At 46.4% G+C, this 18096-nt stretch overlaps 1 protein-coding gene across 1 annotated transcript; it reads left to right on the top strand.

Annotated features, from left to right (window-relative positions):
• Window positions 1-836: 836 nt before the first annotated feature.
• LOC149371053 (alpha-tocopherol transfer protein-like) lies at window positions 837-17914 on the top strand. Its single transcript, XM_089564505.1, has 5 exons — window positions 837-982; window positions 5093-5344; window positions 11059-11252; window positions 13239-13349; window positions 17505-17914. The coding sequence occupies exons 1-5, from the start codon at window positions 850-852 to the stop codon at window positions 17679-17681; spliced, it is 867 nt and encodes a 288-aa protein (XP_089420631.1). The 5' UTR covers window positions 837-849; the 3' UTR covers window positions 17682-17914.
• Window positions 17915-18096: the final 182 nt, after the last annotated feature.

Raw genomic sequence — 18096 nt, 5'->3', positions numbered from 1 at the left:
CGAGACCTTCCAGGAGCGAGACTGCCTTTCTCAGCCCTTCAGGTTTTTAAGAGCGCCGAAAAAGGACTGCTCATTTGTGCCTCCGGTTCATTGGATGACTCATAATGAAAGTTTTCTTTCTAACAAGAGCTGCGAGATGGTTCCTCATGGTTCTCACTCCTCTCAATTTTCACTTGGCCATGCGTGTCGTTTTCCAGCGCGGTGGCCCATTTTTATGCACTAAGGTCTAGCATGAATGATATTCTGATGGAAGAGAGACACCGCTGAAAACCCCTTTGTAGCAGTATTTGATTTTATTTATGGTTGAATTATGGAGTTTAACGTCCCAAAGCGACTCATGCTATGAGGGACGCCGTAGTGAAAGGTTCTAGAAATTTCGACCACCTGGGGTTCTTTAACGTGCACTGACATCGCACAGTACACGGACCCCTAGAATTTCGCCTCCATCGAAATTCGACCGCCGCGGCCGAGACCGAACCCGCGTCTTTAGGGTCAGCAGCCGAGCACCATAACCACTCAGTGGAAAGGTGCCGGCACAGCAGTATTTCACTCATATATACTATATCACTGCAAAATATTCGTTCCTCTGCGAAGTGGATGTGTTGAATACTGAATAGAGTTAAGTTTTTCAGAAAAATTATTGTACCTGCTTGAAAACTGACATACCTTCTCTGAGGTTACCTAGCAAGGAAACCGGAAAGTATGCATGCGCCGACTTGACATGAAAAGAAAAAAATTACCTGCGAAAAAAAATATCATCGAACGAGCAACCTGTTTAACGGATCAAGGAAAAAGTGTTCGAGAACAGAGCAGCGCGTTCTTTCCGCCGTAGAGACTGTGGCTGCGACGATGAGAGAGGCAGCTGAGACGCAAGCTCAACGAAGGCCACACCCGAGCCTCGAAGAAACGGCCAGGCTTGAACTGGGCGAGACACCAGAAACGAAGAAGAAGTCCCTGCAGTACTTACGGCGACTTATAGAAGGTGCGTTCATCTCTCTACCTTCTTCGTGTAGTTTTTGATGAAGTCGTTTCTCTCCAGCCAATGCGTGAATTTGATGACCGACGCCACATTTTTTTCCCGATTAGACTTTTAATGCTCTCTCGTTAATATCACGTTAAGTTGACTATCTCAATGTTTTTCGCCGCGAAACGAGAGAGAAAGCACACCCTAGCACCGACGGCCACAGGTTTCGCGCGCGAGGCGGCATCTGAAACCGTCCGTCGAACCTTCATTTACGCTCGAGTGAGACACCTCATCCCCCTGACTACGTCCACTGCAGGGCAAATGCCTCTCCCATGTCTCTCCGATTAACCGTAACGCGACTTATTGCGAGTGGTTTCCACCTGTCGCTGTATCATCTAGACTTCATTTACGCTCGAGTGAGAAACCTCATCAGCCTGACTACGCCCACTGCAGGGCAAATGCCTCTCCCATGTCTCTCCGATTAACCGTAACGCGACTTATTGCGAGTGGTTTCCACCTGTCGTTGTATCATCTAGACTTCATTTACGCTCGAGTGAGAAACCTCATCAGCCTGACTACGCCCACTGCAGGGCAAATGCATCTCCCATGTCTCTCCAATTAACCGTAACGCGACTTATTGCGAGTGGTTTCAACCTGCCGCTGTATCATCTAGACTTCATTTACGCTCGAGTGAGAAACCTCATCAGCCTGACTACGCCCACTGCAGGGCAAATTCCCCTCCCATGTCTCTCCAATTAACCGTAACCTGACTTATTCCGAGTGGTTTCCATCTGTCGCTGTATCATCTAGACTTTCATTCTGTTATCTGCATGAAGGGATCTCTGGCCTACACTAAACCTCCTTAATGTACGGGTTGTCGTGCAAAAGCGGTACGCACAATCTGAGTTCCAGTGTGATCAGGGAAATTCAACGTAGAAATGGAGCTTTCATGCAAAGGCCTCAGCCCGTCAAAATTTAGAACTAAAAGTGCGACCTCAACATGAGTCTATATGATATTTATTTCGGCATTCTGATGTGTCAAAGGAAAGCCTCGAGAATTGTTGCAATGAAAAATAACTTGAAAAAATTACGAGCGCCTTGTTCAGGAAACCACTATGAATATTAAACATGTGGAAATGTTCGGCAGTTATCTTTTGAGTGTGCTCTTCTTCCTATACGCCGAAAACTTAACGATTACTGGGTGTCTCGCTCTTTCATCTATTCAGACGAGAAAAAGCGCAAAGGGCTCAGGCATACCCGATGAATTAAGAGTGAAGTGGTGCCAAATCCTCTGGTTTATTTTCCTGACAAACATAGCACGGCTGAATGAGTTGTCCTTTAGCTTCATTTAAGATGTATTTTAAATTTCTTGCTAGTAGCGTCTCTTCGACTATGATTTGTTTCCTCTCCACAACTGTACTCAGTGTGGCTCCTAGCGTGAAACGCACTGGATTCTGCACAAAAATTAAAAAATAAAATAAGGATGTCTTCCGCTGAATGCCAAGAGGTCGTGCTTTCTTCCGGCGACCAGATCTCGGCCAGCGTGCGGGAGTGAAATTTGTTCCTAAAGCGATTTTCTTTAATTAATTGATTTGATTTATCCAAATTCTACGGAAACACAGCGCTGTGTGGATTGAACCTTACAAAATGCACTGGCAGGTTAAGTCCTTCAGGTCGCATCAAGAGACGCCATTTTCTCGAAACTGGGTGGAAAGCAGCTGAATTCACAATAAACCGACACGAACAAAAGCGAGAAATGGAGGAAGGCAGTATGCGCCCTTGGAGAACTTGGCGAGAGATAAAACTGTGTCTTACCAACATAATGACCCAGTTTCTGCCTATTGAGGCACAAAACAGAGACGAAACCACTACTGCTACTATCAACTTAAAAAGTGCAGTACTGCTCAGTTTCCGCCTTCGGCAGCAATGCGTGATAGTGCTTTCGCATCGCAAACAAGGCCACTAGCTTTTACAGCGATGCAGGGGATGTGTGAAACATAGTATAGACTAATACGGATAGAATATCACCTAATATGATAACACAGGTAGCATATTAGGTCCTTTGCTACTTAACTTGTTAATAGTTATGTGAAAATTGACAGTACATTTAAATTAGTGATTTACGATGATATGAGCATATTTCTGAAAATGCCACCGTGTCTGAGCTAATAAGAAATGGAAATTCTCAATTAGAAAAACTGCACACGTGGTGTAACACAAACTCATTAACCATAAATACTGTTAAAACAACGGCTGCACTTTTCCGGCCAAAACAGCACAGCACTGACAGCAACCTGCATTTGAAACTCGGTTCTACAGATATAGAGTTTGTTCGCACATATAAGAGTCTCGGTGTACTTTTCGAGAAACGCATGATGTGGAACAAATAAGTAGACACGTTACTAAGAAAGCTTTCTAAGACAGTTGGAATGTTATGCAGGTTACGTTTCCTTCTGCCAAAGAATGTCAAGCTATTAATCTCAAAGGCTTTGTTTTTGTCATAGCCGAGTTATTGTTTTCTGGCATGGGGTACCACGACACCAGCAAACAAAGACAAACTGTATAACTACAAAAAAAATCGGTACGTCTTGGTGTCAATAAACTGTATTACGCCCGAACTGAGCCCATTTGCTGGGCACTAATTCTTGCACCCGTAACTACTCTGTACGACAATACGCTACTAAAACTTTATCACACATCTTTTAAACACGACACATTCCTGCAACATCTTTCAGGTTTGAGTGCGAAAAAACAATCCTCCGTTTGCGAGTGAATGCACACTGGCAAGCTCCAGGAGCCCGCACAAACAATGAGCACCCCCAAAAAACTATCCTATATACTACCAACACTGCTGAATTCTCCTGTATTCGGTGTTGTATAAGGGCTTTCAAATATTTAAATTTTTTATTGTACAATCAATGTTAGAAATTATATATTTGCCGGTTATTCCTCTGCTACAATGATCTTCTATGTGAACTGTCTGTGAAATGCGATGACCCGATGTACTTGTTGAACTGCATGCCCTGTAAGAGAGCGCAGACCTCGTAAGCCGAGTATGGCTTTTTGTCTAAGTTCCCTCAGTATTGTTAATACTGAAAGAAAATCTGATTTGATTTGATTTGATTTGATCTGTGACTCGAGCAAGATGTCGTGGCGCCGCTGTCGCCGGCGGGGGGTAAAAGCTGGTGTCACACCCATAGGAATACATGCAAACAAATTTTTCAAAGAAGTTTTCTGATTGCACAGTGCACCTATGATGTTGTCCGTTCGTGCAGGAAAGCCGGCTACATCTTACAACAAATTGCGAAAGTATGAAGCGTCATTTGAACGCGATGTATTTTCAAGCCACAGCTATACGTGCGAGCGGGAGTTACATTTGGCGGAGTGTGTAGGTGTCGGATGGCGGCGCGACCCATAAAAAAACATGTAAACAAAAAATTTTGAAAATATTTTTCCTTTCACAGTACCCATGGGGAAAGCCGTTCATTAACGATTGGCGAGTGTTTTGAAGATGTGTGCGGCAAAATATGCGACGTCATTTCGAAGCTATATCCTTTTAAGTGTCACGATAAATGTGTATTGTGAAGCCGGACATACAAAACGCGCTCTATCAGCTGGATCTTTCTATTAATCACATAAGCTTCTCTTGAAGTGCGGCATGCTATCGAGTGTGTTAGATTTGCTCGTTAATACAGCCGTTCATTGTAGACAGCCTAGACAGCCTATATAAATTGTCCTCAAACTGCATAATAAACGACAGGAAGCGAACCGCAAGCCGTATCAGATGACGGCGCCGTATCAGGTCAGCGCCTCCTATGTGTGTAAAAACGGTGTTAGCCTTAAGCGCCAAGTAAACAATGCCAGGCAAGCTTGATGGTACTGTAGGTGCACTTCGTAGGGCACTTTGCAATATAAAAACTAGAGCTTTTCATGTGTAGCGATTCACTCATATTTGCCCCTTTATCGCTGGACCGCGTCGGCTAGTTAAACAAAGCTAGTTAAATTCAGAGGGTGACAGAGCCAGAAAGTGGCACTTACAAGTGAATTAAGGGTAAAGAATGAAACGAGAAAAATTTCGCTTCTAACTAATGGCTCCAGTCATCTTATGCGTTTGTTATTCGTTTGCAGGGACTTCATCACTCAATATTCCCACCGACGATGAATTTCTTGTATCGTTCCTTCGCGCCCGGAAGTACCGCGTCCAAGAGGCCTTCGAGACGGTTAAAAAATTCTCCCAGATGCGCCGAGACTTCCCAGAGTTCTTCGAAGACCTCACTCCGGCGAAAGTTCCCATCAAGGCAGTTTGCCATGAAAACGAACTTGTAATGGTCTCGCCCCAACCGGATGCCTTCGGAAGAAGTGTGGCCCTCTTAAGGCTAGGTAGGTTTATATGCAACCATTTGTTTTGAGTAAATTTCAGTGCGAAGGGTATCGCATGCGCCGAGTCACTTAATAGCATCAACCGTAGTTCAAACGATTCCTGTGGCCGTATTTCGTAACTGACCACTGTCCATTTGTCCATTTTGTCCGCTGTTGTCGCTCTCTTATACTCGCGGCTTTCAAGCGTGTGTGGGAAGCGACTACGCCATTGGGTGTTTGGCGACCGGACCTTATCATTGGCGGTCTTTGGCTGCGATAAGCAGCCAATGGTGAGGTCTGGTCGTCGAAAACCCAATAGCCGGGTCGCTTCCCACATACGCTTGAAAGCCGCGGGTACATCTGACCGACCAATGACTGAGGTCTAAATGGACGCGAAATGGACAATGGAAAGTTGCTGGTCCCTGGTGCCGTTAGCCATGAGCATCATCAGAGTGATTTTCGTATAAGCTGTTTTCTTTTTGGTTACCGTCACTTTCTACAATACTACAACAGAACTGCCTACATGGATTACGATCGTTATCACCATTAGCACTGTTTGCTAAGAAAAGCAGCACAAATAGTTGAGTTTAAGAAGTTTTCAGGAAAGCCGGACGATAAAAAAGAGAACCGGCCCCTGTTAGCTCCTCTGTTCCCATTTCTTTATCGCGACAGTACAATGTCACTAGAATTTCAGACGCCGCCGCGGTGGCTCGGTGGTTATGGTGCTCGGCTGCTGGCCTAAAAGACGCGGGTTCGATTCCGGCCGCAGCGGCTGAATTTCTTTGGTGGAGAAATTCTAGAGGCCCGTGTACTGCGCAATGTCAGTGCACGTTAAAGAACCCCAGGTGGTCGAAATTTCCGGAGCCCTTCACTGCGGCGTCTCTCATAGCCTGAGTCGCTTTGGGACATTAAACCCCATAAACCAACCAACCTTTCTGTCTGCGGGGCTATCACTGCTAAGCCTCTGTGGGTGAGCAACCAAAATGGCTGCAATAGAATGGAACAGCTAAAACACTGGCATGGCTCAAAATATCAAATCTAGTACAACGGAGCTAGTAGAAAATATCAAATCTACAAGACCACTTGGGGCGACAGTGGCCTAAAAGCGATAAAACGTTCCTTCTAAAGTTTATTTCTTCCTTCCTTCCATGGAGGGGAAACGCAAACGGCGCCAAGAAAACGTATTCCGGAGCCCTCCACTAGGGCACCTCTTTCTTCCTTTCTTCTTTCACTCCCTCCTTTTTCCCTTCCCTTATGATCCAGCGGTCCACCAAGGTATGTGAGACAATTACTGCGACATTTCCTTTCCTCAAAAACCAATTTTCATTTTCTCTCGTGCTGCTCGTGTGTTGTGCCATGTCAGTGCCCGTTAAAGATTCCCAGGTGGTCGAAATTATTCCGAAACCTTATTCTGCGGGGAGAAGGCAGACCTGTACCATATGGTATGGGCCCGCCAATGAAATCAGGCGATCACTGCTAATAACCAGCCAACGCAGGAGGGGTGGGAGGCAGCTCTGTCCAGCTCGGACGAAAAGAGTCAAAAGCAACTCATCGAAAGAGCCCGGACAGCAGCCTACGCCAATGGGGTTCCGGACTGAGAGCTCCAACCGCCGCTACAGCCTCCTAAACTATTTCATTAAAATATTTTGACCACCCAACCTTCCACTACGGCATCTCTTTCTTCTTTTCTTCTTTCATTCCCTCCATTATTCCTTCACACACGACGTGGTTCCGGTGCCCACTGAGTAGCGATTGTGACCTTTGTTAAAATTACGAAAAAAAAAAACAAGACAGAGAGAGAGAGTTGGTTTTTGAAGGAAGGAAATGACGCAGTAAGTGCCTGACATATTTCTATGGACACCCGAACCGCACCGTAAGGGAACAGATAAATCAGAGAGTGAACGAAGAAAGGGAGAAAGCGGCGCCGTAGTGGTCGTCTCCGAAAAAATTTCGACCCCCTCGGGATCTTTAACCTGCAATGAGATCGCACAGCACACGGGCGAAAAAATTGGTAAATCGGTAAATTGGTTTTTGAGGAAAAGAAATGGCGCACTATCTGTCTCACATATCTCGGCAGACACCTGAACCCCGCCGTAAGGAAAGAGCGAAAGGTGGGAATGAAAAAGAAAGAGAGAAAGAGGTTTCGTAGTGGAGGTGTCCGGAATAATTTCTACCACCTGCGGATCTTTAACGTGCACTGACATCGCACAGCACACGGGCGCCTTTTGCGTTCCGCCTCCATCGAAGCGCGGCCGCCGCCAGTTTTATTTCGCCACCATTGTACCAATTTTAGGATTAAATGAGCCGAAATACCTGGGTTCGAACCCGACCGCGGAGAGTTCGAACCAAGGGCGAGGTGAGTTTGGTGATACACTTCGGAATCGGCCGAAGGTGCACTAGTTCTGATTTGGTCGGGGAGAATTCCCGGCCACAGTGGCGAGCGTATTTGTTCACGATAATGGCCGCTTGTTGCAGGTTGACCTCGATCTTTCCCTACAACTTACAAAGACATTGTTAAATTATATAAAACTCAGCATAGCCGGTTTTCTCCCTCGGCGAAAGGGCTAACCAAAGGCGAGGAGGGTTGGCTCCTTCGCTTTTATACCAACACGGTACTATGCCCCGCAGTGCAGCAATATTTTAATCCGAAATTTAACGGGGAGTGCCCGCATTGTGGTTGCGCGTTCTCGGACGTGTACCACACGTTGTGGACATGCCGCTCTAACCCGCTTACCCCCCTCTTCCCTCACCTAACTGAGAGAGTAGGGAGGTTGCCCTGCTCGGCTGCTCTACCTGAGAGAGCCAACGAGCCCTCGTCGCTAGGGCCCGAGCTGCCGCGGAAGCCACTAGGGTCCCCTCTTAGAATTTGTAAGGGGCTGGCCCTTAAGCCCAGTCCCCGCTCCCTCCTGTAAATAGCCTTGAATAAATGTTTCCCACCGCTACCACTGTCTTTTCCACGTCCACATATTTTGCACTTTTCCGATAAAGCTAAAGTTGTTTAAAGTATTAAGAGTGGCTACACGATAGAGGATAATATAGTTCAGGATGGCAGAATTGAGTGAACTGCTGGTTGTGTTAAAAAGAACACCAACATGGACGCCGACATCACGGCAGGAGAAGTCCGCGCCGCCCTCAACCAGATTAAAACCACCGCAGCCGCTGGCGACGACCACATAACCAACAAGATGCTTCGTAACCTCGAAGATCAGTCCGTCGAGGCACTCACGGACCTCTTCAACCAACACTGGCATGAGGGTCGCCTTCCAGACACTTGGAAGCATGCCAAAGTGATTTTCATACCTAAGCCAGGCAAACGACTCGAGCTGGGCAACCTTAGGCCCATCTCGCTCACGTCCTGCCTGGGAAAGGTCATGGAACACGTCATACTCAATAGACTACACACTCACGTAGACCAAGAGGACCTTTTTCCCCCCACTATGATCGGCTTCAGGACCGGCCTCTCCACTCAAGACATTATGTGGCAAATCCAACACGACATCCTCGATCCGAGACCCATCCGAGCTACAAGAACTATCCTAAGCCTAGATGTCAGCAAGGCTTTCGACAACGTGTCACATGCTTCCATCCTGGCAAACCTCTCACAAATGAATGTAGGCACTCGCACTTACAACTACATCGCCGACTTTCTTCATAACCGTACAGCAGAACTTCACATTGCAGACCTCCACAGCGAGAAGATCACACTAGGCACCCGAGGAACACCACAAGGAGCAGTCCTATCTCCGTTCCTTTTCAACACTACAATGAGAGGCCTCCCTCCGCTCCTGGAAGAGATACCTCACATCAAACACTCAATATATGCCGACGACATTACCCTGTGGACCACTCTGGCTCTGACGGGGAAATCCAAAACTCCCTCCAAACAGCAATCGATAAAGTACACTCCTTTGTACAGGCGAACGGGCTCACATGCTCCTCCACGAAGTCAGAATTACTAGTCATCAGGGACAGACGAGTTCGCTTGCCAGTCCCCATACACATCCCATACCGCCGGTCCGCACCATCCGCGTTCTGGGTATGTTAATACAGAACAACACGCAAAACTCGGAGGCCATTCAGCGCCTCCGCACCACAGCCAATCAGATCAACGGCCTTATCCGCCGCATCAGCACCCGCCGCATCAGCACCCGCCGCAGAGGTATGAAGGAGGATGACCTCTGTCGGCTCACGCAAGCTTTCCTCATTAGCAGGATAGTCTACTCCTACCCCTACTATCACCTCCGCCGGAAGGACGAGGAAGCTGTGAACAGCATTATACGTTCAGCGTACAAAGCGGCACTGGGGCTACCTCAGTACGCCAGCACACAGCACCTCCTCCAACTCGGCATCTACAACACGCTCACAGAACTCATAGAGGCACACAAGACCGCCCAAATCCACCGCCTCTCCCGCACTAAACACGGGCGGTTCATACTTGACCGTCTCAACATCAACCCCATAGGCGACGTCCACCCCACGACGCCCATTCCGATAGGGGTCTATAGCCGCCTAGTTATAAAACCAATCCCCAAAAACATGCTACCTGGCCGCCATGATACGCGCCGTCAGCTGAAAGCCCAAGCACTAGATGCCACATACCTTGCCGACGAACACGCAATATACGTAGATGCTGCAGGTCAAAGTGCAAACACATACGTGGCTTGTGCAACCACGCCACAATCTACTCTCGTCACCGCCGCCACAGTAGTAGCTCACTCTCCGACAGCGGCAGAAGAAACCGCCATCGCGCTGGCCATCGCTGACCCACGTACGCGCACAGTCCTAAGCGACTCCAAAAGAGTGATACAAAATTACTCGGCAGGTTTTATCTGCCACCCCGCTGCACGCATCCTTCGCGGCTGCACTCTCGACCATAAGATCAACCTGGTCTGGGTACCCGCCCACGCGGGAAACTCTGGAAACGAAGGGGTCGACCGACTAGCCCGAGGACTAACCAACCGGGCGGCCGGCCCCACGGATCCAGACGCTCTTGCCGAGGCTCCCCAGACCTTTGCCGAAATTACCAACCTCTACAGAGAGATGAGACGCCAGTTCCCGCCTCCACACCCCGACTTGAATCGAGCGCAAGCCAGCTTGCTCCGCAGGTTGCAGACGCACTCCATCCTTAGCCATTCTAGACTTTCACTCATCACAGACGGGGAATATGACCCCGTCTGCCAAAATTGTTACCAGGGAGAAATCACCACCCAGGCACACATCCTCTGGGGTTGCGCGGAAAATCCGCCCCCTCGAACCTTACTGCCAGCTCCCTCCGAAGAAGGATGGAACCAACTCCTCAAAAGGCCAGACATGAGCATCCAACTGGCACTCATTTCGTGGGCCCAGGAAGTCGCCCCCACCTCGGGGCCACACCAAGCCCACCTGCCCTAAATCCCTCCAATCTATGGCAATAAAGTTGTTTCTCTCTCTCTCTCTCTCTCTCTCTTAAAAAGAAAATTTCAAACGCACAAAGTGGTCATGGTGGGGCAAGCCACCAGTGGGCGAGGCTTTTGTGCATGAGTGAACTTAATCGTTGTGATGACAGCGATGAGTATGGTTCGTGAAAGTAAAAGGGCTTTTCTTTCCCCAAATACGCAAAACGAGACTGTTTTTTGAAGCAACGTTTCAGATGATGTACTTTTATCGAACAGCTTACAGAAAGTGCGGTTGTGTTTTGGTTAAGTTTTGCGCTCACACGACGGCACTAGAATGATACAATCGATTCCGCATTGCAGGTGCCTGGAAACCTAGCGTGTGCACTTTCAGAGACTTGATCAGAGCATCACTCCTGCTGGCTGGAAGATCTGCTCTTGACGATGTCACACAAATTAATGGCGCTGCTGGCATCGTTGACATGAAGGGCTTAAGCTTCTACCACCTGGTGCAGCTGACACCGTCGTTGTTGATTAAGTTGGCTCAGTGCACGCAGGTAAGTACGATCCTGTGTTTACGGCGATATTATGGTGTAACAATGACTTGCTCATTAAATGCATTACATGCGAAATTAGCTTAGTGGCTGTGGAATGAACATTTCCCGAGAATTAAAATACGAGCATCGGAGGTAACAATTATATTTCAAAGTATGCCGCCCACTCCAGGAAGAAATTGCATGCTGCACGTAAGCATTGTAAGAGCTTTCATAAAATTCGCAATCAAAAGAAGGCCACGATCAAAGCAGGATAAATAGAAGCCTACGAAAGCAAACTTAACACCATATTCCTGCAAGCCTTAACCATTAACCACTATTTTACACTGTACCACACTGAACTGAACTCACCTAAATATATTCGCAGCATCTTCCTCAGCCGTGATAAGTACATTGCAGGGCGAACGCGTCTCCTACTGAACGCTATTGTTCTTGTCCTACGCCTGATGCGGCCAAACTCTCTCCCAGGTACTTTCATCACGTCATATTAACTCCTCCAGGCTCTCCCGCCCTCACCTCAGTATTCCCAACGTTTCTCTAATATGCCATCGCCTCTGTGTTCTCATCACATTTCCTCTCCAAATCCATTTTCTTCTTTCCTGTCCAAGTCCATCTTCCTTTACATAACTCAATGCGCTGCCCTCGATTTAATTTCGTCTTTTTGATTAGCCTACACAGGTCAGCATTGCGAGCGTACAAAAGTTGTATACTTTCTTTGGAGAGTTCATATTAGTCATCTGCTGTTCATAAGTTAAGTGCCTGCCAATTGCATTCACACCCTTATTTTTCTGGTGATTTTCTTTTCATCGCAAACATCGCCATACTATTTGCAATACCTGGCCACCTATCGTACACTCCTGTTCAGTTTAAAAGAGCTTGTAGACGGGCTATATGGCTTTCGTTTTCATGAAGCATCTAGCGCACACACCAAACACAGAAGAGAGGATGGACACTGGACGGGCGCTAAGTTTCATCCGGCTTTAATGGCTGCGCAGGCCAGCTATGCAGGGACACAAGTTCTGTTTCTCAGAGTTTAGTTTTACGAAATTTTAGGCCTATGCTTCCACTTTTTTGAGGCCATCAAGAATGCGTTGCAATTCATCCCCTGAATTACTTACTAAAGTGCTCTTCGGTGCTTCTAATACCTAGTTATTCCCCAATCCAGTACCCAGAACCTCTTGAAAGGATGCGTTTGATGGTAGCGGAAAGTATCTCCGCAGGGCCGCGAGATTTGCTGAATATGTGCACTTACTTGATCGTTTCTAACGCACTCTTTAGTAACCGGAGGTTTATTTCCCCTGTCCTATTTATCTATAACGTTTCCGCCTTTGCTTCTTATGACATGTATCCGATCTCAACCGATGCCTTATTTCAGCTGGTTCAAATAGTTGGGGTACATACAGTACAGGTATCTCTGGTGGCGAAACATCAGCTGGGAAATTGAAGTATCTCACGTGAAACATGTGTTAGCGGGCCTCCACCACACTTAGGAGGAGGAAGAACCCTTAGGAGGAGAAAGAACATAGTCACCGTTGTTTGGACGCTTTTAACCACTTGTATAGATTCATCTAACAGTTATTTTATAGAGCAAAAAGCATGCTGCCGTTATTAGTCTCATCCCAAATTTGCCTCCACTTCTTATCCACACGATGCAGTGAAAGGAGAACATACAGTTGTATATCCCTGTTGTGTGGCAGCCTTAGACAAGGATGGCTATATTTAGCGAGGTGGCACGGAAGAAAGCTCCAATATTTAGCAGAAATTGCGTTTAAACTCAACAAGATGCAACGAACTGTCTACGAAAAGCTTATCAACCACGCTACTCGCATGGTTGATACGCTACACGCTGAGCGCAGTTAAATTAGAAATATTATTACGGGGGGTTAGCCCGCTCAATATGTCCGCTCATAGGATTGCTTTTCAGCCAGTATTTCTAAAAACGTCAAATGGTTTCAGTGGTTGTTCTAAACTTGCTGTGATTATTTGCAGGATTGCGTGCCAATGCGAATAAAGGCGGTGTACATCGTGAATCACCCACCAGTGACAGAATTCCTGTTTTCAGCAGTGAAGCCTTTCCTGAGTAGTAAGCTTCTCAGCAGGGTAAGAACTTTATGCCACACACTGTACTAGTCTCCTTTTTTTATCACGCAGTATTATACAGAATCGATGCCTCTGAAAAACAGGCAAATAAATATACGAGGTCTGTTAGAAAAGAATCCGACCTTTGGCCGAAGAAAAAAACTGGCATAACCGGAGCGTTAGAAACCTAGTAACCTTCAAAGTAGTCTCCTTGAGGCTCCATATACATCTCCCAGCGGTGCTGCCATTGCTGGAAGTATTCCAAAAAGGCCCTTTTCGGAATGGAATTTAGCTCTGCTGTCGTTGCAGCCATAATGTCCTTTCTTTTCTGAAATCGCGCTCCTTTCAATGACCTCTTGATTTTAGGAAACAGCCAGAAGTCGTAGGGGGACATATCAGGAGAGTAAGGAGCCTGTTGAACTACAGGAGTCTGGTTTTTTGCCAGAAAAGTCTGAATCAAATGCGAGGAATGTGCTGGAGCAATGCCGCGAGTGATGCGCCAATTTCTTGTTGACCTCAATTCCGGTCTCTTGCGCCGCACAGCACCATGTAGGCGATGGAGGACATCGCTGTAGTACTGTTTAGTCATTCTTTGACCCTGTGGGGTGCGTACTCGTGGTGTGCCACACAGAGGGAGTCAAAAAAGCAGTGAGCATCACTTTGACATTGCTGCGCACTTGGCGGGCCTTCTTTGGTCTTGGTGACGTGGAATGCGTCCTCTGTGACGACTTGGATTTGGTTTCCGGGTCGTACCCGTACACCCAAGACTCGTCACTAGTGATTACGGCGTCGGTGAAGTCAGGGTAACTGTTTGTGGAATCCAGCATCCCCTGTGAGACTTCAACACGAAGCTGCTTTTTCTCCACCGTCAGCAGCTTTGGCACGAATTCCGCCGCAACTCTCTCCATGGCCAAATCTTCGGTGATAATGGAATGTGCAGAAAAATTGCTGATGTCCACCTCTTCTGCAATTTCTCGGATAGTCACACAACAGTCCCGCATCACCACAGCGTTCACTTCGGCAGTTACCTGGTCATTTCGGCATGTTGATGGCCGACCGGAGCGTGGATCTCTCTCCACGGATGTGCGGCCGTCTTTAAACCAGTTGCACCACTGCTTAATCTGTGTGCTGCTCATAGCATCATCACCAAAAGCCGTCTGAACATTTCGAATGATTTCCACTTGGCTATCGCCAAGTTTCTGGCAAAATTTGAGGTAGTAGCGCTGCTCCTCTCGCTCTGCCATTTTCCTTGCAACAAAAAACCGACGAGAGCACTGCGCACTGCCTCACTCAAACGCTGCTTCCCAGCGACTGACGCTATCGGCAGGCGGGAAAAAATTCGTGCATGCGCACAAGGGTTCAAGGTCGGCTGCTGTAAGCGCGCTTGTTTCATATCCACCAGGTGTTCGCGAAAAAAAATAGTCGGATACTTTTCTAACAGACCTCGTATATCGAACCATGCCGATATCTGAAATCTCGGCGAAATGCATTTCGTCCAAACGAAAATGCATTACGTTTAGCGCGGATAACATTGTTAGGCTGCAGGCTTGGTGTAGAGTTCGCCTAAAAAGTCGTTGCTTTCATTTTTTCCTTTTTTTTTTTTTCTCACGACTGCTCTTCAGATGAAAACACGAAACAGGCGAGATGGAAAAGGAAGAGAGCAGTCAAAGGTGATAAAGCTCGAAAGCAGTACCTGCGTCAGCAGGCAGTTGTTTCCCGCTCCGCCTTATGTATTCCGGAATCCTCACTACTATAGCCGTTGGCGGTGTGCAGTCTGTACTGGCAATTCAGCGGTCAAGTTCAAAGACTGAAAATGGCGTGGAACAATGTTATCTTAGTGAGTGTTGTCAGAGCTCTTGCTCACTGGAAGGAAATATTTTCTTTAAAGTACATTTTTTCGCATTCTGGCGTGCGTGTAGGTTCCTAACTTCACTGTTCTGTTTACTGAAGTCCTAAAAGCGGAGGCCGCACTAAAAAATGTGTGTTTCAGGGAAGTGTTCAATGATACTGCAGTATTTGCACGCAAATGAGTAACATACGCCGTGGGCTAACCTAGGGACTGTGCATATTAAGCAATACAAGATGCAACGCAGTAATTGGACAGATAACTTTTTAATAACAACTGTAAACGTTATTGTGCTAGTTCTAAAGCAAATCTCTAAATCAAAATCTCTCAATCAAATCCTTCAAAGCGAAATATTGAAGGGAGTACCTGAAGCAGTAGGAAAAACAGAAGCCTAAAGAATGAGGATGCTAGCTTGCTGGACTAGAATTATGCGGCAGATCCGAAGCGTGTAGTAATGACGCTATGCAATCTGCATGGTTTTTCACCTAAAATTTTACACGATTTTTAAAAATAGGGTTTTTGAGTTAGAAGATCACTTTTCTCGCCAAAGGATTGTCAGCGGTGTAGTACATTAGAATATAGCTAAGACGTGCTAACTAGCTGGCTGGTTAGGCTCGTTAGTTATTCAGAGGCGTGTAGCCCACCGTATTTGGCATGGGGGTGTTGAGGGTAGAGAAGCAACCGTCATTTTTAATTTTTTTTATTTGTTTCGTTGATCCGCAGCGTACCATTAGCAAAGTTTATTCACTCTAACGCTCATAACAAAGTTTGTGAGCAATTCTCTTTGCCCAAGAGGTAAGGCCGTATTCATGAATAGACAATACTAAAGAACAAAGATGACATTAAATGTGTCGAGAAATTACACAGCAGTTTCGACTACTACCATTAAGCCCCATTAAAAAAAACTATTCAGCGCTACTCGCGTAAACTGTCAGTAATGTAACGCACACGCCAGTAACTATAATCCATGCTCAGCACTATGCACACAGTTGGAAGGAGCATGTCGGAGCGTTGACATCAGCCACGACGATTTGCATGACACTGACATCTAGATATGAATTTACTGCTGCCACACGCAAGAGGTGGGACAACAAGATGCCTCCTTTCGCGTACATGCCCTTCTTCTGGCGCTATTAGACACAATTCCCCCTGATGCTCAAAAACAAAAATAATTCGTTACGAATTAAGGGTTGCGCCTTCAGAAAAACAAAGGGGTGAGTAAACCCCCCTAGTGAGTGTGTAGGCAAATCCCTGGTAGCAGTAACATATAAATTGTCGTAATAAGAGCTATTCTTGCTGAAGGAGCCGTACAGACATGACAAAAGACAAAAATGCCGAAGAACGGTCGGGCCATTAGGCAATACCGTATGTGAATGCTCAGCTCTAAAAACCTTCTGGTTGCTCAGTGCGCTGAGCGAGAAGACCACTCATCGTACGGCCCGCATGCTGAAGCAGAGAAAGAATGATACTTAAGCATGTTTTCGGGTGGATAGTTGCTTATTTCGGTTCTAATAGTTGTCAGTGTCCTTATATGCCTTGAAAAACGTACTTAACCAATCGAAGACACTTTTGTGACGGTTTGAGCTTGTCATTGCCACATTGGTCAACTTCGTTCATAAACAGCGCGCGCGTCCCCTTTGCCTTTTCCCTTGTGTCGGTGTCCTCTGGTGAGCTCTGCGCATCCGTAATAAGTGAAAGCAGACGGCGCTATGCTACCCTACCACTTAGCTAGGAGGTGGCGGCTCCGAAGTCCGCAGATTAATGCCACGAAACACAACCACAGCACAATATTAAAATGATGCCGTTGTCTAACCGCGCTTCCGATTCCAGCACATTATCGATATTGTCCCGTGACTTATTGTAACTTGTACTCATAGCCAGCTATTCATTATAAGCATGCCAGAAATACTGACCTTTTTCGGTTAAAACCCAATATCAAAAATTTACAGGGACATCTAAATACCTTCAGCTTGCATCAGATGGCATTAAGTTACTTTTACCGAAAGAGATTTCACTTTCGGTCCGATGTCTCTACAGGCCTGGTGACGTCTATTCCCTCCAACCAGTCGGCGAATTTATGACCGACGACATTTTTTACCCGATAAGCAATTTTATGCGATTGCATTAAAGAACAATTTTAGCACGTTTTTACCAGTGGATCTCTGTTTAAACCAAAAAATCTAACCCCTGAAGAATATTGAAAAGACACTGAAGTTTTTCAGCACATTTCTTTGCACACAGAATTTCTCTGACAAGGATTTCTGTGCGGTAGTTCCTGTAAGCGATGCAGAGAATTTAGTGGTGCTCTCTTTCGCACTTCAAATTTCCAGATCCACTTCGTCGGCAACGACGTCTCGCAGTTCTGGAAGATCTGTCCTCGTGATCTCGCACCATCTGAATTCGGCGGAACACGGGAACGGTTCGACTACGACCGCCAAGACGTATTCCTTCGCAGTAGAGCCGAATTTTTCGAGCGCTTGTACAGCCGGCGCAGGTCGGAGAAATAATAAAAAAAACGTCTCGCAACTTTATTGGACGTATTGGAATCCTGCCAGCGATTTTTTGTCGCCATGGTGTCAGTGTTCTGACTCAACAAGCCAGATAATCTTACTTCTATTTTCAGGAAACCGTAGGTTCACGCGTGCGCGTCGTATCTGCAGGTACGTGCTGAACATTAAAACTTGGAGCTCTCAAACGGTACTTTTAGGCTTCTAGGCGTCGTTTACGCGACACTGATATTAGCCCGGAGTTAGAGATATAAAATATATAAGATATATCTAACATATATAAGATATATGATAGGTATATTAGATGCAGATATATATAGATACAAAGATATATATAGAAAGAGATATATATAGATATAGAGATATAGATAGGTTAGAGATATAAGATAGCAAATGAGCGACGTACTGGCGTTCA

This window comes from Amblyomma mixtum, chromosome 1 (genome assembly GCF_055824585.1).
Source record: "Amblyomma mixtum isolate Tamu chromosome 1, ASM5582458v1, whole genome shotgun sequence".
NCBI classification, from domain to species: Eukaryota; Metazoa; Arthropoda; class Arachnida; order Ixodida; family Ixodidae; genus Amblyomma; species Amblyomma mixtum.
This window is presented reverse-complemented; position numbering and strand designations above follow the sequence as displayed.

Coding starts and splice junctions, on each gene's coding strand:
- LOC149371053 (XM_089564505.1), top strand. CDS start 850: ATGAGAGAGGCAGCTGAGACGCAAGCTCAACGAAGGCCACACCCGAGC. Junction 5,345..11,058: donor TGTGGCCCTCTTAAGGCTAG/GTAGGTTTATAT, acceptor TCCGCATTGCAG/GTGCCTGGAAACCTAGCGTG. Junction 11,253..13,238: donor AGTTGGCTCAGTGCACGCAG/GTAAGTACGATC, acceptor GATTATTTGCAG/GATTGCGTGCCAATGCGAAT.